At 36.7% G+C, this 23,786-nt stretch overlaps 1 protein-coding gene across 1 annotated transcript in view; it reads left to right on the forward strand.

The window, feature by feature from the left end:
* The window catches only part of LOC121315134 (potassium voltage-gated channel subfamily H member 8-like), an 80,480-nt gene that overhangs the window by 49,005 nt on the left and 7,689 nt on the right, over positions 1–23,786 (forward strand). Inside the window, exons 11-15 of the mRNA XM_041249082.1 lie at positions 1,642–1,856; positions 11,545–11,583; positions 17,815–18,128; positions 18,620–18,723; positions 19,125–19,204. Coding sequence (XP_041105016.1) covers positions 1,642–1,856; positions 11,545–11,583; positions 17,815–18,128; positions 18,620–18,723; positions 19,125–19,204 — 752 coding nt within the window. The remainder of the gene's footprint in view (positions 1–1,641; positions 1,857–11,544; positions 11,584–17,814; positions 18,129–18,619; positions 18,724–19,124; positions 19,205–23,786) is intronic.

Consider the following 23,786-nt stretch of genomic DNA (forward strand, 5'->3'; position numbering starts at 1 on the left):
CACCCTTACATGTGAAACGCTTCAATAATAGAACAACAAATAAAGCACTGCTGAGAGGTGATGCTAATTAATGACGTCTATTCTGAAACCATTGAGAGAACACAAATTAATGACGTCTATTCTGAAACGATTGAGAGATAACACAAATTAATTATGCTTATTCTGAAACCATTGAGAGATTACACATATTAATGACGTCTATTCTGAAACCATTGTTTACCCTTTCAGTGGGTTCAATTATTATTTCAGACAAACAAAGGTAAATAAATAAGTAACATTTAAAAAGTTGAACTTTAATAGTGATAATGACATTGCTGTGGCATGTTACTCAGTAAGAATGGAACTCCCTTTTTCAGATAATTGACTCAGGTGTTTCATTATTATCTAATAAAACACCACAGCAAAGCTATTATCCCTTACTTATACCTTAAACATAAATGCAATGATGTATTTGATCCAACCCATTAAATGTAACATCTTAGCAACAGAAATATTAATGTCGATGTCTTGAAAAGATTAGACATTTCTACATTTTCTGCTGACTCTCTTGACATGATGATGGATTATAGAAATTGTATCATTGCTTAAACTGCTGATATAAATCAGCTACAAGTTTCTAAGGAAAAGTGAAGTGTCATTGGGGAGATCTCTATAGTTTAATATCGAATTGTCAGAACATTTTGAAATATAATTTTCTTTCATGGGGCTGTACGACATCATTTGCAATACTGCACCCCTTCTCATAACTGAACTATACTGTAGCTCTCCCGTTAACTTCCTACAGCATTGGATACCTGTGTGTAAATTGTTCAATTTTGAATTCACTCTTAAGAATCACAGCCTATTTGTTCCATTTACAGATTGTGTTTAATAGTAGCACATTAAATAATGTATTTTTAAAGTACTATGTTATTTTTGAATACAACCAACAGGATGCTCTCCTAGACTGTTGTTAAAAAAAGAAGTTTCATGAAGTAGCTTTGAATATCACAATAGTTATAGTTATAGTCACGAAAGTTGAAGAGAAAAATACAACAAACGTTAGTTTGACACACAAAGACACACCAAAAACCAAAACAACAAATATGTCTTTATATAGATATATATATATATATATATATATATATATATATATATATATATATATATATATATATATATAGTATATATATATATATTTATACAAAATATCAATTTCTGATTACTTTTTATTCATACACGTGCATATCTGCCCCTTTTTTATATACATAAATACATCTTTGATACAAAGGCGAAAATTATAAACATCAGTTAAAAAAAAAAAGCTAATTAAGAGAAAAATCATATTTTATACAGATCAGCCCAAGTTTATATAAAAAAAAAATTATAAAAAGTTGCTACACTGAGGGGCATTAAATAAATTCCAGTCATACATTCCCCTTTCCATTGTGTGGCTTGAAGCATTAGTATATATTTATGTAGAATCACTTACAGCTTTTGACTCCAAAGTCATTGAATTGCTGCAAATTGGCTTTAGTAAATGGAAGGGGAATGAAGTTGAAGTATTGCATGTAATATCCTGACAGAAACTTCTGCCTCACTGATTTTTATTGTACTGCAAAGTATAAAACACTGATATGATTTCTTTAAAACATTTCAAAGGAAAAGGAGACCTAATTGGAGCCAACCTTTCGATTAATGACAGATTGATAAAAACCAATGCAGACGTCAAAGCTTTGACTTACTGTGACCTGCAGTGCATTAACCTGAAAGGACTTTACGAGGTGCTGGACCTGTACCCTGAGTATGCACACAAGTTTGTGGAGGACATTCAGAAGGACCTCACCTACAACCTACGGGAGGGCCATGAGACTGATGTGAGTGCCTGTCTTCTTTTTTAACATGAGGTTTCCGTACAGGGATCCTGTTAATTTGAGGTAGAATCATTCCCAACAGCTTACAGCATCAGCTATCAGTTATCAAAAGCACTGATTTTTTGTGTTTATAAAACAAGTGTTAAAGATCTCGTGTTGAATTACTTACAGAAAGAATCACTTTTTATTTATGTTTTTTTTTTTTTTTTTTTACTGGGTCTCATTTTGTATCTTGAATTCATTGAGATCTAAAGACAGAATCACTAGAAACATTGCAGAGTGACTAGACATTGTTTGTCCTGTGTTTTCAATTCACTAATGAGGGGGCTTGTGTTTCACACACTAAGTAAATCTAAGACATCAATATTTGATCATTTCAGCTTATCACTCACCAGCTTGCAGGGTATAAAGAATTTTTCTCCCCCATCATGTTTTCAGTTTTCTGTTCACTGGCATTTTTTGAGTGTCTTCGTGCTCCTGCATACACAACATTAGTAATGGCAGTGGGGAACAACAGGGCAATAATATGATTCACCTTTTTGCCCTAACATTCAAAATTATACATCATAAATACAGCTATGGCCAAAAGTTTTATATCACCCTATACAATTAACACATTTTGCTTCATCAAGTCGAATGAAACCTAATGAATACTGTTACATTAACATTGAATTACATAACACTTTGTAGTTTTCCCTATTCTTAACTGAAAAAAAATAATACATTTCTAAATCTAACATGAAATACTGTGCTACTATTTGGCTTCCTAACTTTTGAAATATAATTTTTGTAATTTCTTTAACTACATGATGTTAAATACATTATCTAGATGTTCATATTTTCATTTTTATAAAGTGATGCAAAACTTTTGGTTTAATAATATATAATTGGCCAACTAAAACTGCAAACACCAGAACCCTATAAATGATCAATCAGACACCAGAGCCCTATGGATGATCAATCAGACACCAGAACCCTATGGATGACCAATACCCAATTGATCATATGTTTGAAATAGGTCCAAATTGTTACTGTAGTAATGTTTAACAAATTAAATCAGGTTTTTATTAACCGTAACCCTAACCTTAATCTGAAACCTAACTCTAACCCTAACCTTAACCTTAACCCTAACCCTAACCTTAACCTTAACTCTAACCCTATCGCTAACCCTAATGCTAACCCTAACCCTAACCCTAACCTTTGGCTAAAAATTAACAACGTTTGTTAAAAGTTAATAAACTAAAAAAAGACCCTTAAAATAAAGTGTGACCAAACTTTTGACCATAGCTGTATATTGTGTTGTCTTTAAGGTGTTGCTAATTTGTGGGATTTCCCATAAAAATGAAATCGTAACTAAAACTGCACCATCTGCAGTCACACGCATTATGGATGCTTCAGATTTATTGGCTGGTTAAAATTGCCACTTCTCAGGTTTATCTGGAGATAACAAAAGAGAAGGGTGGGGGGTGCTGCCACTACTTGGGAGAGATTTTCAGGATTAATGTTGTCGTTAGTTTATAGGCTGAGGTTCATCTGATTGTGAAAAAAAGATCTTACTGTATTTGTAAATGTATGTAATGTGGCTCCTTTAAATTACTCTACCCTACATTACACTACACAAAATAACACTACACTACATTACACTGCGCTACGTTACCTTACAATACGTTACGTTACATTACAATACGTTATGATATGTTACATTAAAATAAGTTACTGAAAAATAAACAAATACATAAAATGGATAATAAATTAAAGTATGCTTGACTGAAAAATCTAAATATCAATCAATTAATATATGTGCTCATTGATTTATAAGTTAATGAATCCATTTCAGTCTGTAGGGTGTCATTGAGGAATAGAAAATAAACAAGGGAGAAGGAAGGAAAGTAGTAAGATCTCTCTTCAAACATGGTGCTTTCATATCACTGCACTAGTCCTGAATAAACACCTAATAAACAACTAAATAATAATACTGTGGATAACACCAATCAGTTTGTACCCCCATGAAATCTAGGACACTACCAGCTTGTGGCAGGGTGAAAACCCTTAGTGTAAATAGTGTGTGTGTGGGAATGCAAGTCTCCCACAGACACCAATGCCCAGCCTGACATTAGTGTCTGTGGTCAATATTATTCTGTTTAAATATTTTATTTTGGCCCTCGTGCTCCGTTTGTTTGCCCATATAAGAGTTGCACAAAAGCTTTTTGTTTACTCCCCCTTCCCACAGATAATCACTTCATAATGCGGTTATACATGAAATTACTATTTGTTGACCATAAACTATTTAAATTATTTGTGAGGTTTATTGTAGAGTGAATTTGCAAAGCTCCTGTCATGCTGCAGTGAAATAAGTTCCCCATTTCATGTTAGATCTCTCAAGATGCTTTGCTAGTGAAGCAGACGCTATTTAAATGCGGCTGTGGTTTTGATACATTAGGTTATTAGGCTAATGTGGTCACACTCAGAATATGGAAGGATTTGAGATCTTTGTGTGTGAATGTGGAAGAAGAAAAGTGTTTTTGCTGCAGGTTATTATCTATGATAATAAGGTCCCTAGAGCTTTGTTTTAATCATCATTTTAAGACAGAGCGCGCACATTAATGGAAGAAAAAAATAAAGCTTCAGAATAATGGACAAAAATTCAAAAGGACATAATAATAAGGGCATGCTATAGACCGCAAAATTCAGACACCACGCATAATATTGTGTAATACAATTACACTAGAAATGCGTGTAGCAAAGGAGAAGCCAGACTAATGGGAGATTTCAACTTCCCCCATATAAAATGGGTAAACCCGGTGGGGAGCATGACAGCTGAAATTGAAATGGTAGAAATGATAAATGACTGCTTCCTAACGTAATTTGTCAGTGCACCAACTAGAGGGGAGGCATGCCTTGATATAGTCTTTTCAAATAACGAAGACAGAATAACTAAAACAGAGGTTAGAGAACCATTGGCAAACTCAGATCACAACATGGTCTCATTTGAAGTGCTAGTTAAGACCCCAAAAGTAGGGTTTACAAATTACAAAATCATAGACAAAGAGAAAAAAAATAGCAAATACATTAAATTATTACTTTTCACTAGTTTTTACTAAGGAGGATACAGACAACATGCCCCACATGTCGACCTGTTCCTATCCAATTTTACATAACTTTAGCATAACAAAGGGACTAGGGGCTCTTAAAATAAATCACCTGGACCAGATGAGATCCTCACAATAGCACTCAAGGAAATTAAATAAGTTATCTACAAACCTCTAACTAAGATCATGCAACAGTTTCTTTAGACAGGGGTTGTAGCATTAGACTGGAGAATTGCAAACGTAATACTGATCCACAAAAAGGAAGACAAAACCAAAAGAGGTAACTACAGACCAATAAGTCTGACTTCTATTATATGTAAACTTATGGAAACTATAATAAGATCCAAAATGGAAAATTGCCTATATGGTAACATTATCCTAGGACTAAGTCAGCATAGTTCTAGGAAAAGGAAATTGTGTCTAACTAACCTGCTTGATTTTTTTGAAAATGCAATGTTGACAATGTATAATTGCAAAGCATATGACATGGTTCATTTAGGTTTCCAGAAAACTTTTGCAAAGACCCGCATAAAAGATTCATTTTCAAACTGAGCACAGTAGGGAGTCAACAAAATGCATGCACATGGATTATGGAGTGGTTAACATGTAGAAAACAGAAAGTATTGATTAGAGGAGAAAAGTCAAAATGGAGCGAGGTAACCGATGTAGTACCACAGGGATCAGTTTTAGGTCATCTTAACTTCCTAATCTACATTAATGACTTAGATTATAGTACAGTAAGCAAACTTGTTAAATTTGCAGACAACACAAATATAGGCAAACGCCATTGCAGCAGCAAGGGACATTCAATATAGAAAAGTGTAAGTACTGCAAGTAGGCAAAAAAAAAATGTGCATTATTAATAACATATGAGAGATACTAAAATTGAAAAAAATCTTTAGAATTCACGTTGACTCAGAATTGTCTTCATCTAGACAATGTGGAGAACCTAAAATATCGTGTTCAGTTCTGGTCACCTCACTACAAAAAGGATATTGCTGCTCTAGAAAGAGTGCAAAGAAGAGCAACCAGAATTATCCCAGGTTTGGCTAAAAGAATTGAATCTATTCAGTTTTGAACTGATTCAAGCATTCAGAATTCTAAAAAGTATTGACAATGTTGGCCCAAGGGATTTTTTCAACCTGTAAAAGGAAACAAGGACCAGGGTTCACAAATGGAGATTAGATAAAGGGGTATTCAGAACAGAAAATAGGAGGCACTTTTTTACACAGAGAATTGTGGGAGTCTGGAACCAACTCCCCAGTAATGTTGTTGAAGCTGACACCCTGGGATCCTTCAAGAAGCTGCTTGATGAGATTCTGGGATCAGTAAGCTACTAACAACCAAACAAGCAAGATGGGCCGAATGGCCTCCTCTCGTTTGTAAATGTTCTTACGTTCTTATGTTCTTAATAAAACAAGTCTAAATTCATCAGGCCATTTGCAGTATCATGTAACAGCAACAGTCATTACAGGATGCATTTACCCTCCTCTCGTATAAAACTACGTACTGAACTCATTAAAATTATAAGCACTGTAAAGATCTGTGGACACACCAAATTAGGCATTTAGGCAGTGTTTGTGTTTAACACTTGCATTTGAAGGACAAAGCCCCTATTACATACTGTTTTAAGGAATGTTTTGTTTCATTAATTTTGAATAATTAAATCAAGTTAGCAATTCATGAAAGCTCTTTCAATAATTTAAGAAGATGTTATTTGTTTCTAAATACTAATAAAAAAATCCTTAATAAAAATTAATTATATAGTTATTATTCTACAATTGTGGGTGATTTGTCTGTATATTATTAAAATGTAAATAATCTAAGACTTGATTTTGAACTAACTTCTCAAATATCTTAGATATTACAGGCAGAACAGAAATAGGTCAGTAGTTATTGAATTCAGTAGTATTCCCTGGTTTTCTTAAGAGATATAAGATTTGCATTAAGATGGTAGCTGTCCTTTGCATCCCTTGCACATGCTTTACATTTGTTCCTTAATTGCTTGCAGATTTGGCTGTAGTGAACATTGATAGAGGTTTTATAGTTCAATCCAACTGCATCGCTTTGATTAAATAAATCCATGAGCTCTGATGTAATCCATGGCAGATATCAGCCTTTTACTCTGACTGTCCTTATTGAGGCATGCTTAGTACAGACACCAAGAGCTTCTGAATGGATAAAGGACATGGATCACACCAGGAAACAATTCCAATTGATTCTAATGATGTCAGCAGTACAATTATTAAGCTACACCTTTCAAAGGATCTGGTAAAAAAAAAAAAAAAAAAAAAAAAAAAAAACACATTTACAAACCAACATCTTCTGGTTGTTCAGGAATCTTTGTGAAATTCAGGACTCATTAGTAGTGTAGAGGATTAAGCTTCACAATGTACATTGGCAGTTCCACAGAGAGGGCATGAAAGACAAAGTCCCTGCCGTAAAGGACTGGGACACATTGGCATGTGATCTGTGGATTGCATAAAAATAGAGAATGTTTACACTTCTAATAATCCAACATCTGTAACATGCACTTGAAATAATTGAAAAATAAAAAGGAGTGTTATTCCTTCAACACCACACATTGTCATTATGTCATAAAAGCTACTGATTTCCATTACATGATAGTAGATGTTAAAACTTCATGCTGATTTGAACTTGACTCTCGCCAAGATAACCACCAACTAAGATGTAGCTTTACAGTAAACTAATGTGATCCATCTGCATCTCCATCCATTTGCTTTGATTTCCATCTGATGATGTAGATATCCTTCTGTCTGGTGTTGATGGGTGAAGAGTAATGCCGCCTCTTGGGATCAGCTTATTTTGCCTCCCCAGCGCATCAGCACACACAACGTCTGCGATGCTGGCTCCTGGGATCAACCACAGTGCAGTCTCCACAGTGCATCAGCATGACAACCGTCTGGATTGAGCTAAGTAGGGTACATCTCTGGGGTCTTCAAGTGGGCACTTTCCATCCTTGGTGTTTTGTCGACTAGCCCATGACACCTCAAGAGGGCTCGACAGTGATTCTGGCGTCCCAGCATCACACCCCTCCATCCCCCACTCAACTCAATTGCAAATCTCCAAAGTAGGCTTTCACAAAATTTGTTATTGTCATTGGTACGCTGAAAAAATAAAATGCTGCCCAAAGAAGTTCATCTGGCACTGAACCATATGCATTAGCCAAATCCAGGAATGTCACATGAAGGTCCTTCCTCTCCTTTTTTGCTGTTTGAATTTGTTGCCAGATTACACTGATGTGTTGTAAGCATCCTGGGCAACCTGGAATACCTGCTTTTTGTACTGAGGTGTCAATGAAGCAGTTCTTTAATAGATAGGTTGACAATCTCTGAGCAATAATGCTGAAGAAAATCTTGCCTTCTATGTTTAATAGGGAAATAGGGCGAAACTGACTGATGCTTGCAGAATCTTTTCTTTTGGTATAAAGACCTGTTTTTCCCATGCCACTTTCGTCAATTTCCACAGGATTCGTAGAACTCCTGAAGCACTCTTGTATACTCTGTACAGAACTCCATTAGGCCCTGGAGATGATGACGCCCTTGCTTTTTTCACAGCTTGCTCTACTTCTTTCCACTTAGGTGCACAGTCCTCCATTTGGCATTCAGGTGGATTGATAGGTGGGATGTCTGAATGAATTGACATAGGCTCCTGTCTTTTTGAATCTGTATGTGTTTCCTCCAAATATCTCTCCAGCTCAAACTTAAATGATTTTAGTGTGCCATTTTTCTCACTGGTGAATATCTTCTTTACAAATTTGAATGGATTTTTATAAAAGTTAGTTCTTGCACGCTTTCTTTTTGTAACGTTTCCGTAGGCGCATAGCTCTGTGTAATGTTGCAAGCTTATCTTTTATGACCCTTTGCAACAGATTGAGTTCCTCCTTCTGACTTTGTTCTGCTTTTTTCCATCGCTTCCTCAACTGCCTCCTTTCTCTAACTAAGTATTCAATCTCCTGCTGCTGTCTAGACTTTCCAGGAATAGTTTGTACTTTTTCCTTCCTTTTTTCAACTCCAAACCTCTTGCTTCCATATGCATAGATGATGTCCCCAAATTTATCCAGCTTCTTTTCAACTGTTCCACTTAACCTTTCCAAAGTAAAACAGAGATCTGTGTTTACTGTGTCCAATGAAGTTCTCTCACAAGCTCTTGGCCATTTAACTCCAGGCTTGTGCCCGTTGAGGTTCTTTTCTCTCTTGTGCTAGTTCGTCCGATCGGGTTCGCAAGGATCATTAGGTTCATCACTAGTTGTATCAATGCAAGTCCTCCTCACGTCTGTGACAGGGCTGCTGATATCCTGCAAACTGTGATTTACTTCTTTTCGCTGGATTTCGTTTGACTGACTTGATTGACTTTGTAAGAAGTACTGATCAATGCAAGGCCCTTGTCCCTTTTCCCCCAAGCATTTCATTCTACCTTGATGAATCTTCAAACCCCTGACTGTTGTCGCCTTGCTCCAGCCGCAGACACAAACTTGGAGTTCCATGTCTTTGCTAACTGCAAATCTTTAACTAGTCTTTTGTGAAGTACTCTCCATTCTCATAGCATCCTATTTAACTTTGAAAACATAGAACTGGATACTGCCAACAAGGGTAGCCAACCCTTGCCAGCCCCAATGGGGTCTCTTTCCTCCTGTCAGCTCTCTCTTCATGTTGTCACCAGGTCTTTCCCTTGTTGCCAGCTGCACTATTCACAGGAGTCACTGAACATATCCAGATCTTCATGATTTTCATTAATGAGAGTAGATGTTAAAATTTCATGTTGGTTTGAACTTGGCTCTTGCCAACATAAGCACCAACTAAGATGTAGCTTTACAGTAAACTTATGTGAACCATCTGTATCTCCATTCATTTGCGTTGCTTTCCATCTGATAATGTAGATATCCTTCTGTCTGGTGTTGATGGCTGAAGTGTAATGCTGGCTCCAGGGATCAGCTTATTTTGCTTCCCCAGCGCATCAGCACACACAAAGGCTGTGATGCTGACTCCAGGGATCAACCCAGTGTGGTCTCCCCAGTGCATCAGCATGACAACCATCTGGATTGAGCTAAGTAGGGTACATATCTGGGGTCTTCAAATGGGCAACCCAATTGCACTTAAAAGGACTTCAAATCACAGACAGATGTTACCAAAGGTATCGAATTCTCGAGATTAGGCTCTCATGGAAAGCCTCTGCTGCCTTCATCGGGCTGCTGCCCAGTAGGTTGCGTTGCAGAGATGCGATAAAGTGAACGATCTCCAGCCGATTTACCCTCCTAAATGTTCACCAATCTAGGTCCCAGCCAAGAATGCCAACTTTCTGCAAACACATGTGGAACCAACAAGCTCCCACCTGCATGACTCACCCTGAAGTTAGTGCTGCCATACCTTTACTTGGTAAACCACTTGGGTATTATTTTTTTTTTTTAATATAATAGTACAAGATAGTTCAATTCAATTTTCCTTGAACAAAAATAACAGATTCACCCCAGCAAGATTCTAGCAGAAGTTACACATTGTCAAAATAAATTACATTCAGCAAGTATAGAAAATAACAAGACAACACCTTATCCATCTAGTTCAGAAGCCAGTTGGATCCAGTAATGAGGGAATAATTCACTTGTTTTGTCTCAATCTGTGTGCTTGGAGTATAAGACTATTATTAGATCTTAATAAAAACGTGGGTCTTGTGAAATCAAGTGGACTGTAAGATAACTCAATTTTTTTGGCAACAGACTCTGCAAGCACAAACTTAGCATAGTGAAGTTATGGCCTGTCTTGGTCCTGAGAATGTTAAAATTAGTAAGATTGTCAAGCATCAGGACAGACCATGATAAAGAACAGTCAAAGAGTTAAATAACTGAGCAGAGGGGAAAAAATAATAAACAAAGTAAATGCTGCATAATAATTAAGCATCCCTGTAAGGAAGCATGTTCTTTTTTTGCAAATGTGTTGCTTCCACTTCTTTAATCTCATGACCATTTGAAAAGCAACTTCGTATTTTCAATGTTATTGAAACTCCTTGGGCAAAATATTTCACTTTGACCTGTGACCTAATTTAGCCGCCATATTGTGGGCATGTGACTTTTTATTATATGATGTCCAAGGTCAAGTAAGTAGGATCTTTGTGCTGAAAACTTAATTGAATACATACCCTATATGAAAAATAAACACAGTATACTATAGTACAGTAATTACTAAGCATTTTGTATATACTTATGCTTATTCCTCTATTCTAGACATAAACCTTGTCTCTTCATTCTTTTTAATTCCAAGCATAAGCATAGGGGACTCAAGCAAAGACTTGGCAATGAGCTACGTTCTGCTTTATACAGTATAAACAGGGTTCTTTGTTTTCTGTGTTTCTGGGGAGCCCACAAAATACCAAAATAAATCACTCACTTTCTTACGGAAGAGCAAACACACTGTGAACCTTTCTCCTATGTAGGACAAGCTGTGTCTAATAAATGGAATGATATATAGAGGAATTATTGGCACCAGATACTGTTCATCAGAATGACAGCTATTATGTTCACAGACGTGCTTCAAAGGCATATGTAGACTATTTAGCCATGGTTTGTAATTTAGTGCTTTCTTTTTCAGGGAATATCAAGATTGTCCAAAAAAACGTCAATATCTCAGGTATGTTTTTAACTTTGATTTGTGGACATATCAGTAAATCAGATGTTCTAGAAAGTAACTAGCATTGAATTAGTACCATGTAGCCATTATAATATATAGAGTATTACAGTTGTTTTGCATTGTGGTTATGTTTGTGTTTTTCGAACTATATTATTCCCTCATGATATTATATCTATATATATATATATATATATATATATATATATATATATATATATATATTATATATATATATTACACCATAATCCTTCTTCCCAATTATTGTCCACTTGACGACTCTTCATGTAACATCTTATATATTAAATCAACTAAAATTGTGACTATCTTTAGTTTTTGCTTTCTCCACATCCCTAAAGGAGGGTTGCACGAGCTTTTTAGCATTCTTCACATTCATTTGTACAGCTGTTGGGAGGTGGGGCGTGCTACACATTTAAAACTACTCTTACATCACATTTCGCAAGCATCATGTTTCAGATTCAAATTGGTGATGAGAGCTAAGCACGCATTTATTTTATGAAAAGCTTGACAGTAATACAAGAGCTTTCCTCACTGTATTGTATTTAGCAAAGTTAATAAATGGCTCAATACATCAAAGAATTAGACAGATTACAGTTAAACATACAGATAGGTGATAAAGGTGTTTAGATCTCTCAGGTCATTATTTATATATGAAGTTTTTATCTCAGTTAACTTACACACCAAATATAAAGTAATCAAACTATGCTGTCTGATAGCAAGATGGTTGTTAACTTGCCACGCACAGCTGTAATGAAAATGCTGATTGGATTAGATAGCGTTGCAGTGGCATTAAATACCCAGAGAGATGCCAGTGTACTTGTACTCAGTTGATGATCTGAATATGGCCGCCAGAGTTAAACAAATAAAATAGGACTCTAAGTAGCAAGGTTATGAAAAGCAAGCTGTGACAGGGTAGTGTCACAGCCCAGGCTGTTACCAGCAGGAATTAGACCCAGAGACAGAAAGCTGCAATTTTAAGCATGCATGCTCACTTTTATTTAACAAAATAATAAACACAGGAACAAAATTAACATGGCACAAGGGCCAGCATAAAACGTTTTAACAAAAGAATAACTATGTGTTGGCTGAGCATTAGCCTTCACTACCACGTTGCTAAACACTACAAAAATCACAGCACAACTCCTCTAACAAAAAAAGGATTTCTGGATATCTTTTACATGTGGCAACTCTCCAGTTAGCATCAATTACCTAATTGGGGTATGGCCACACCTGTGATTGCTGGCAGGGACAAATTAAACCCCATTCCTGCCAATCTTACATTATTATTTACAGCGGCAGGGCTTCTGTACTGCCACACAAGTGTATCAAATGGCTAAAATCAATAAAATAATGTTAAGCAGGTAATGCCTGCTCCATCTTAACTTTGCAACAACTGTGTCTTACTATAGACATATTTGTGGCAACAAATCTAAAAATATACTGAAGATCAGTGGTACTCAACTCTGGCCTTCGAGATATATTCCAATCCTGGTCTTTATTCCAACCAGGTCCTAAATTAGTTAATTGCCTCATAGCAGCTTCAGTTAACTACATTCCAACCTGCTTGGAGTAAAAACCTGGACTGGATTGGATCTCAAGAGAGACAGAGTTGAGTACCACTACTGTAGATAAACTAAGTGTAGTAATTATGCACATTTTACAGATGTACAGCTATGGCCAAAACGTTTTGCATCACCTTATAGAATTAACTAATTTTCTTCATAAAGTCGAATGATACCTGCTGAATAATGTTACATTAACATATTGAATTGTATACCACTTTGTAGTTTTCCATAAACTAAACGAAAAACTGCCAAAATTTGAAAAATGCAACTGTGGCAGAGCAGAGCTCTGCCCATTATAGATTGGCAGGGATAGGGTTAAATTCCCCTCCTTGCTTGGTTTGATTGTGTTCAGGTGCCTGGGGTTGATCGGAGTAATTAACGATCAATCAGCACCCAGCCACCTGATATAAAAGGAGGCCTCAGCTTCCCATTAGGGAGAGGAGGGAGCTGAGGAAACTAGCTGGTGTTGGTGTTGGTGTTGGTGTTGGTGTTGGTGTTGGTGTTGGTGTTGGTGTTGGTGTTGGTGTTGGTGTTGGTGTTGGTGTTGGTGTTGGTGTTGGTGTTGGTGTTGGTGTTGGTGTTGGTGTTTTGTTTAAATACCTTTGTTTTGTCCCTTGTGCCCTTTTTATTGTGCTTATTTATGATAAAAGCATTATTTTTTTTTTTTAACTGAAGTCTGTCTCTGTGCCTCTATCCACTCGCCAGCCTGTCACAGTGACAAATCTAACATGAAATATTATTACTGTTAAGGCTTCTGGTAGACTTTTGCAATATAATTTTGTAGTATCTTTGATCAAATGTTTTTTTACTTATAAAATAAATTGCAGTATTTGAAATCACTGTTTATTTCGTTATTTACATTTGCAGAATATAGCCATATTTCATATGTTGCATGATAGGACCAGCATTGCAGGCAGATAAGGGTGGAAAGATTAAAGTCAAAGAAAGGGAGTGCAAATTGTACATTCAATTATAGTATAAATTAACGATTCATTATTCAGAGGTGTGTAATTGAGAACTTGTCATGATAAAACTTATACCAGACTCAATCTGAAATAGCTTATCACTATTAATCATTTTTCTGTGGAGGGCTTCTAAATGGTGGCTGATAGAAAACGTCAGTACCTGACCTCATTACTGAGTAAAACGTGCTTTACTGTGAAGAGGCAATATGGCTGTGGGGGAGTGTTTAGATTGCAGATTTTCAGGGGTGTATGCCAAAATATTTTAATAAAATGTTTTAATGGAACATTTCAAGACCTTTTGTCTTCCATCTTCTGTGTCTATGCTGTACCATTGTAATGGATATTTTTGGATCAGTTACAGTACCAGGTACTTCAGCTGTTAAAGGCAAACAAGTGGGAAAATAGTTCAATTAAGTTCTTTGGAAGAAAAATAGGACACTTTCATTCAGAGTAATATCAGTTTAATGTTGGGTGGTAAATTTGGTAAAGGATTTACGGATGGTGTGTGTGATGTAACTGCTGTTTATTTATTGATTTAAATAAAGTCAACATGTTTTTATATAATTCTTTAGGCTGTTTTAAAGGTTTACAGAACACAACGATAATTAAGATTTTTTAAGTCTTGATTTATTTTAAGAATATGTAAAGAAGTGATTGAAAACAGGTTCAAGGGTATCAAGGTTCCCACTGTACAGGTGTGGGGCGGGGTACATTCCGCCCTGTGCGTATTTTGTGTTAATTACATATGTATTTGGGCACAGGTGTTTAAACTCGGCAGGGAAAGGTTAATTACCTTCTCTGCCCAAGAAGTTCATGTGCAGGCTGTTCCTGGACCTGAGTGAATGATTAACAAACAATTGAGCCTAGACACTGCTGCATAAGAGGCAGAAACCTCTCACTCAGGGTTAGGTGTTCAGAGGTGGAATGAGAGTGAGGTAAAGAGAAATATAAGCAATTGCTACTCGTGCTGGATTTGGACCAGCACAATACTTGTTTATTCACTGTGTTTATTGTCTGTCTGTTTTGGCCAACATGCCATTTTATTTTGAAGTGTGTTTGTTAAACTGTTTTATTTAATAAATTTGCGCACCAGCATTTCACTTGCAGTATTGTCCATCTCTTCCTGTCTGTCACCATAAGCCATTCGTGTGACTAGGTGTTTTAAGCAAATGCTAGCTCTTTGATGTAGGTGTGGGTAGAAATATGATGGATGCAAAGGTTGATTAATTGTTAGTGGTGCTGTATGAAGCATGTTGATTGTTAATAGGGGTACTGTATGTACGATGGAGTATGCTGATTACAATACTTAAATACATGTTGCTTTTGTTTGTACTTGATAGTTTGGGGGGGCAAGAGAAATCATTTCCTCATTTGGGGACACGTGGTTAAACACAAATGTAAGGGCAAAGTGCTTTACTTTTGCATTGGATTGCGTCGAGTTAGAGCTGGGTTCTAGTGCAATTGTTAGCACTGACCAATGAAGAGCAGTGTCCAATCCTTTCCTGTCTGCTGTTAGTTCCAGTGGTCAACATAACTTTCAGGACGGGGCCTCATTTGCATGTTTAGATTTGAGTGATGATGATGACAGTGCAAACGGGGGAGACTGCATTTGAAACTATCCAGGTAAGGGGAGGTTTATTTAAAACTCAGGTGCTGTCTATCCCATTACGAAAATGGAACACCAAGTGCTGAAAGCAGCAGTGAGAGACTTTTCCCCACACAATTTACTGTGTTATTGTGATAAAGTGGCTGAGTGGGAACAGGTGTAGAAGTGATGCAGTGTGGTAATTAAACAGACAGAGCCTTGTAATCCAGTTTAGAGCAGTGATCTTTACTCTTATTCCAAGTTTGGTGACCTAAACAATAGTCCCCCAGCAATACACAATGTGTGCTGCACAAGGGGTAAACAATAACGGGATTGCAGTCCCAACTAAAACACAATATCTGACCCACAATAATACATAAACGGCCACCAGTCCTGGGTGCATGCAGCAGTACTCGTGGTGGGTGATGAGGGTTATTTAGTGACTGTTGAAGTGCCATTTCATCTTGGTGCTGGCCCTGAGCGACAGCTCCTGAACTGTGCTAGTTGTCTGGTAACGTACAAGATAAAACACTCACGGTACTTAATGATTTAGGAATGGGGTCTCTCAGTCCTTCTCAGTTTATTTACACAAACCAGTGCGAAGGAACAGATTACAATTCTCCGTCGCCTTTTATGCTGTCACACATGACCCCTTGGTAAATGGGTGCAACCACTTCTACGATCTGCGGCTGCCACTTCATTTCCCTGTCCTCGCTGCTTAGCGGCCTCACAGGTCGGGAGGGTGATTTACAACAGAGAATCATTGTATTTGTCAGAGTTCTACATATTTTTTATATTGTAAAGTAAACAATAAATATAGCCCCCACCTCCGCTGTCAGACATCACTCAAAGCTAACATGCAAATGAGGATGGGGCAAAGTATGTCACTAGAATCACATTTCAAGCCAAGGGCAGTTTGCACAAAATCAGGGGCAAGCGTGCTTTGGTCCATTATAAAAACCAGGCCCATAATTTGAATGTTAAGTGTACTCTGTGTGGAAGTACAGTGGGACTAGACAACTAGACTTAGAAACATAAGGCAAACCAAGCTGTTTATTTAACTAGATATCATATATGTTTTCAAAATGATTAAGATTGGCAAAACCAATTGTAAGGTCTGCAGTAGAAATTTCCTATTTTTGAGCATGGATGTTACCCAAGATAGTTGTTCTGTGAAAGACAGAAGTCCGTGAATTCAGCACCAATGTGGACTATAATTAGGGCTTTTGTTTTTCAGGTTTTAGTAATTGCATTTTTCTGTGAAATATTTTTAGCTATTTTTGAGTTATATAAATCATTTTTTTTGTGGCGGATTTCCAAAATGCATTTTTTTTCTGTCTAAATATGTATAGTAGTAATAGACAGTACTTGCACACTTAAGTTGTACCTTCTTTCCTTTGTCTTCCACAACGAAATCCCATTCTTCTGGGGTTTTTGTGTGTAGGCATTTTTGTACATTTCATCAATTCTGTTTGAAATCCTCAATACCTTAACTGTAATGCAGCTTTAAATCCCGCTAACAAACCCCATCCTGATGTTAATCTTGGTTTAAATCTTGCAAGCATAGTCTCCAATAGAAATGTAAGAATGTCCTGTCACTCAGTAGTTGGTTTAAAGTATTCAGAACAAATCAATGAGAAATGCAAGTCAGAAAGGAGGGACATTGCCCAAAATGAATTGTTTAGCCATTTCCACAGGTTTTCCAGTGTTTATTGGCACCAATTTCATTTTTGTTTTTGTATCAGGTGTGTTTTATCGCTTAAAACCAAAAATCAGAAGCCCTAACTATAATTATAGGTTATGTAGTCTTAAACACAAGTACCACAGGTCCACACAAACATTATATTTTGGGAAATTTGAATAAAGATTCTCAGATGGAATATTTTTAAAAGTAAAAACCTTACGTGTTTTCTAGCTGTTCTCATCTAAGGATATAATGGGTCACCCATGTTGGTGGAGACTTTAACTGTATCATGGATCTTCCAGTACAGAAATAACCACCAGAAATGATGCACCTGTGAAAGACTGTATAGCAACCTCTCTATCCATTGCATATATTTTTCTTTTTTTCACTCCTTCTCTAAAAACTTGTTTTTAGTCAGAGGGTAAAAGAAATGGACGTATAAACCAGCAGCGTCACTCAATTGTAGAAGAGGAGGAAGATGAAGAGGAGGGTGAAACTACACCTCTTTCTCCTGCTTCACTGGACTGCAGAGCAGTCTACAGGACCAGCAGCACTTTCTCTTCAAGGAAAGTACAAGACACATCTCCTGCCAGAATCTGCAGTTCAGAGTCAGATACAAGAGCCAGACATGAAACAGAGCCACCCAGCAATGCCAGGAACCAGGGGAAAAAGCTCAAATTACACCTGTCAACTGTGAACAATGTCAGCTCTCCTGATCTCAGTCCAAGGTTAGTATCACATTGCCACTTAATAAATGAGTTCCTTTTACACATGTATCTACATTTCTCAAATGTAATTTTCATGTTTTTTTTGTCTGAATACAGTAGTATAGCTCGTTGAGGCCTTCAGAAAAAATACAATCGTTATTCGTTATGTCGTGGTCACAAGAAAACCATAGCGTTATCTCATGATCACAAGATAAAATTATCTGGGGATCTTGAGAAAACAGAAGAAGTCAGGGGTTGCTTTGGCCTTGGTGATCTGGATAGATTTGCACGTGTGCGAATTACTGCTCGCTTGAGGTCATCAGTAAGAATAAAACAGACAAAACATGTTTAATCCTTTGACCAAATAATTAGATGCTAAGGCGGCCACACAGAAAACATTATAAAGGATATGAAATCATTAACTTTATTTAAAGACGTTAGTTATTCAGTAGCGATGCATTTCTAGACAAAATGCTTTTTTAAAATTTTTACAATCTTTAATCACTGTACAGGTTTGTTGATGGTACTGAAGATGGTGATGGCACAGAAGCTAAACAAACCTTTGAGTTCTGCCCAAGACAAATGCAACACTCTAGTGATGGAACTACAGTAAGAGGTATTTCAAACCCACTGTAAAAGCTGCAATAGTGTGTAATCACATTTGTTTTTAAATGTCTTCAGTGGTTTCATTTAACACTTTACTACACTCAAAAATGGTTACCAAAGGGGGCTCCCGAGTAGAGCATCCGGTAAAGGCGCCCTATAGCCTGGATATCGCCAGTTCGAGTCCAGGCTATTACATTGCCGACCGTGGATGGGAGCTCCCAGGGGGCAGCGCACAATTGGCCAAGCACCACCTGGGGTGTGGTGTGTTGAGGGGGTGTGGGATCGGGGGGCTTAGGTCGGCCAGGGTGTCCTCGGCTCACCGTGCACCAGCGACCCCTGTGGTCTGGTCTGGTGCCTGAGGACTTGCCTGTAAGCTTCTTTTCTACTTTTTCTAAATCCTCTTTTTTTCAGATTCAAATCAAATAAACGCTACAGTGCTTGCTGCCAAGACAGAAGAAACAAAACAGCAGATCAGTCAACTAAACCAGGAGGTGAGAAAACATTCATACTTTCAGAGAAAGTCTTATTATTTGATCTGTATTAATCACTTCAAATTAGGTGTCGCAGCAATTGTATTGGCCATATAAAACTGTGTGTTCTAGTTGTTGGTGTGGGGAATATTGGGTTGGTAGGGAGGGGGTTACATTGCTCCCTGTCAGAACACATGGGAATAGGTGTATAAAATAGGTATTCACTGATGCTCATTTAGATTAATGTTGGTGACAGACGTGGAGGTTCGTGTTTTGTGTGCTGAATGTTGAATTCAAAAGAGAGAAGTGTTGTTGGTGTTCAGTTTATGATGCTGTGTTTCTTTGAAACTATGCTATTTGAAGTATATGTACTGTTTTGTTTAACCGTGCCGCTGTTTTTGTTTCATTGTTCGTTTGTTTTATTTATAATTAAAGTGCGTAAAAGCGCATTTGACCTGTAGCTTTCTTGTCTCCGAGTCTCCATCCTGGTCGAAACAGCCTTGCCAGTGACGCTACCCTATCACATATGCATTGAAAAATTATTTAAGTTTATTGTGCAAAAAATATGCATAGCAATTTTGAAAGGAGAATAAGTGATTCTCTTTGCAGTCTTACTCCCAATAAACTTAACCTACCAATTTACCTGTCTGTCAACCACACTTTTGGAAGGTAAATCTACTGTATATAATAAATATAATCTGTGCTTAGAGAGAGTTGAGGTGCTTTATATTGCTGTAGCCAGGCGATCAATAAGGAATACAATATTGGTTCTTTATTTGAATCAGTGCAGTATTGGTACAGTTTAAAAATTGGACATTTATTCTTTTACATTTTTTAGGGATTTGTCTCAACTTGGAAAGGGAAAGTAGCAACTATAATATTATTAAGGCAGGACTACATTTCTTAAGGTGGAAAATAAGGAAAGGCATGTGTACAGTATTTATTGAAAGTACTCATGACTTCAAGGTAATGTTGCATTTTACTCACCCAAAATACTGTACATTTTACTTGCATAGTGTCTAGTTTAGAGAGTAAATGACTCAGTGATCCAAAATCTGATCTGGAGAGTTGCATACAGCAATACATTATTAAGAACAAGGTAATATTCTAAGGAGGTTCATGGTTATATATCAGTTGAAAGCCTTATCCTTGAGAAAAGTTCGGTGATGGAGGCCAGGGCATCGTGGCAGATGCACTGCAGCTGAACCTCATTGGCTAGACAAGCTGCTTCTCAGCAAGTTGTCATGACAGCATCAGTGAACATACAGAACCCAGATAGCATTGTCAGCAGAAAAGCTTGCAGGATATTCCAAAATTAAATTCCACTGTAGGGGTGTTTTTTTATGAATAGTGCAGAAACATGTGTACACTTAAAGTGAGACATGAAGTATATAATAAATGTTACCTATAGCTGTCTACATGTAGAAGTCTAGGACACGTGTCTTACCTTTTTCTATATTATAAAATATATATATATATATATATATATATATATATATATATATATATATATATATATATATAAATTATGTGGTGGAGAGATTTTAAAAGATTTAAAACAATATATTGATGTTCCAGTTTAAACAAGAAACTGAACTAGGGTTACTAAGAATTGAGGGGTACGAGTGAAAAGGTACTGAATAACCAAGTATGAAAACACTGAAATTAATTTTTGTTAACACATAAAATACCCCCAACCATGAGATACCATTGTCAAAACCATTAACAAAACAAAAACATGGCTTGTTTTGTTATATGGCACTTTAAGAGCTGCTTTAAGGATGATCCCTAGCCATTTAGATCAATTACAAACAGTTGTCAAGCTCTGAAGTAATTCAATTATTTGCTTAGAAAAATATTTTGCATAATTTAAGTTTGAGATTTAGATCCATGTTTTAAAAGTTCTCTTGTGTAAGATATGCATCTTTACCCATTGTACTCTATAGTCATGGGAATGGTAGTTCACTGTGTGTTACTTTACATTTTCAGAAATGGTTTGAACACAAGTAGTTATGATCAGGCTTGGGCAAAATGGTTTGGTAAATGTATTTTATTACAAAATACTCCAGAAAAATACATATCTAAATACAACAAACTGCAGCAAAATGGGGTGCTTAAAAGCACCATTGTCAGGTTGTACATAGAAACAAGACAGACACACTGGATTTAAGCTGAGTAACTCTGTTTTATTATAAACAGACAGTAGCAACCAACAAACAGACAACCTCTCCTCAAATAGAAAACATCTACACTGGTCTACAGACTGCAGGAGCCAGACGCTCACCCACTCCTCCAGCACCTATCACCACTGACAGTGACATAACTAACACAGGAATAACACACAACACTGCAATAAAAATACTGGATAAATCAATAACTCCTAACAATAACACAATAATTCATAGTAATTTCACAGACAACACACAGTTTCCCCAAAACCTTACGGTCTGCAACGCCTGTTTACGCTAAACAGGTGGAAGCAGAGACCATCAGTATCCGTGCTCGTTACAATACTAACTACTTTGGATACGCTACATTTTCAATAAAATGCAATTATATTTGTAAAAATACAATTTCATATTGCAAAATAAGATTTGTATAGGTCTTCCAGAAATCTATTTTGTCAATAAAGTGAAACAGTGAATGATTAACATGCATCGAACTACAGTAAGCAAAAATACAGTGGGTCCTTGCTTCCACCAGGGGACCTCATTACTAATGGAGTATAGTGCTACTTTTGGCAACACATTTTGCTAGATATCTGGTGGAATATTATACAATGGTTGGTGGTCCGATTCTGGTCCAAAGATGGCATTCAAAATGTCCCAGAGTGGTTTGAAGTTTAAGTTGTCAATGGGCAGAAACTGCCATTTTCAACATTATTGTCCATGAACACACATTTCCAAGACTAACTTTGACTTCCACAACATTATAAGATCATTTCATGTGCAGCAGGTATTAGGGCCCTTGGACCCATGTAGAGTCTGTGCTGCATAGAATTTGAGTGAGGGGTTCAGGTGGGGCCCTATTACCGGTTGCACAGAAAGTTATATGCAATTGTAATGCCAGTATTTAAGTGTTGTGTCTGTCAGTGAATATTATTCTGGAAAATTAATTAAAAATAAATAAATCAAACATTTACAGAAAATAAAAATGTGAAAGTTATTTTGCTTACGAGACTTGCCAGTATTGTTTTCCAGCAGTTTTTATTAATTTATTTTTTTGCCAATGACTTTACAATTTTACCATGCTGTGCCAATATAATATTTGGTTAATTTAGAGGTTTGATAACTATAGGAGTACTGTGTATTCAAAGTAATTGCATACAAGGTCAGATATCAGATTTCCATTCCAATAGTGGACCCGCACACGCTATTTTCAGTGTTATTGCACTGTTCATTGCCTGTATGCTTCTGTCCCCAGATTTGATGCATCTTTCTTGTTACCTTACCAGGTTTCTACAGAAACACAGTGCGACTGACTACAGAGACACAATGCAATTCAAAAGAAAGGCATCATGTTAGAAGGCTTTTTAGAATAGAGATTGAAGGACAGGTGTTGTAATCTAAGCAAAATAACAACCAAATAAAAATCCAAAGGTTATATTTTCAAATTCAATGTGGCGATTGAGGTTTTTGTGCATTATGAAAAATCTTGAGAATCAAAAGCAATAAATGTCAAGGTTATTTTTTTCTTTCTTTCAAAGTGTCTACAGAACAGCGTGCATTGTGAGAGTACAAGTTGGATAAAACATAGCTTTGGATCAACTGGAAGGTCAATTGTGTTAGAGGTTTTAGAACCAGATTTAATATTATGAAGCCTGAGAAATAAAAACAAATTCTAATATGTTAAACAGCTTTTCTTTGATTTGGAAGCATATACAGCTAAGCCCAAAAGTTTTTATTTTCTTGCAAACCAAAAAGAAACTTGAGTACCGATGATTTAAGTTTAACCCTATTTGGGATACAGCAAGGTGATGTTGTGACCAACCGGTAAAAACAAGTCCCAACAACTAAGGCTCATTACAAACAGATATTATTGAGCCGAGCATTTAAGAATGTTTTAAAAAAATAATTTTGAATTTAATAAGTTTCTTTGTTGAAGTGATGACATCAGCTGGCACACAGTGTTCAGTTAGCAGCTATACAAGCTTGCAAGCTGGCCTGAATCCCTTTTGAAATTCTCCCACTGTGGGACATTTTAAAACCTAATTTCAGATACCCACTTTAAAACAGCAAACCGTATCTTCATTTCTGTCCTGAAGACTTACAGGTGACAACAAAAAGACAAGTCACACAATCATCCTGCTGTATCTTAAATTTAAGTCATCCGTACTCAGGAGCAGATATCGCCCAACCCATTTTATAAGGTAGTTTAAGAAGCTATTGGGCACCAGCTGAGAAAGACACCTTATCCTCTCAGAATAAGGTGACCATATGGCTCTGTGTTCAGCGGAACAGTTTAGGAGAGTTAAGGCTTTTTGAGCTGGAAGATACTGTGCATATGGCAACAATAGCCAAGGTGGTTCACAAAACTGGTCTTTTATGGGAGAGTGGCAAAAAGAAAGCCATTGTTGAAAAAAAACTTGCATCAAATCTCGGCT

Source organism: Polyodon spathula, chromosome 4 (assembly GCF_017654505.1).
Source record: "Polyodon spathula isolate WHYD16114869_AA chromosome 4, ASM1765450v1, whole genome shotgun sequence".
Classification (NCBI taxonomy): Eukaryota; Metazoa; Chordata; class Actinopteri; order Acipenseriformes; family Polyodontidae; genus Polyodon; species Polyodon spathula.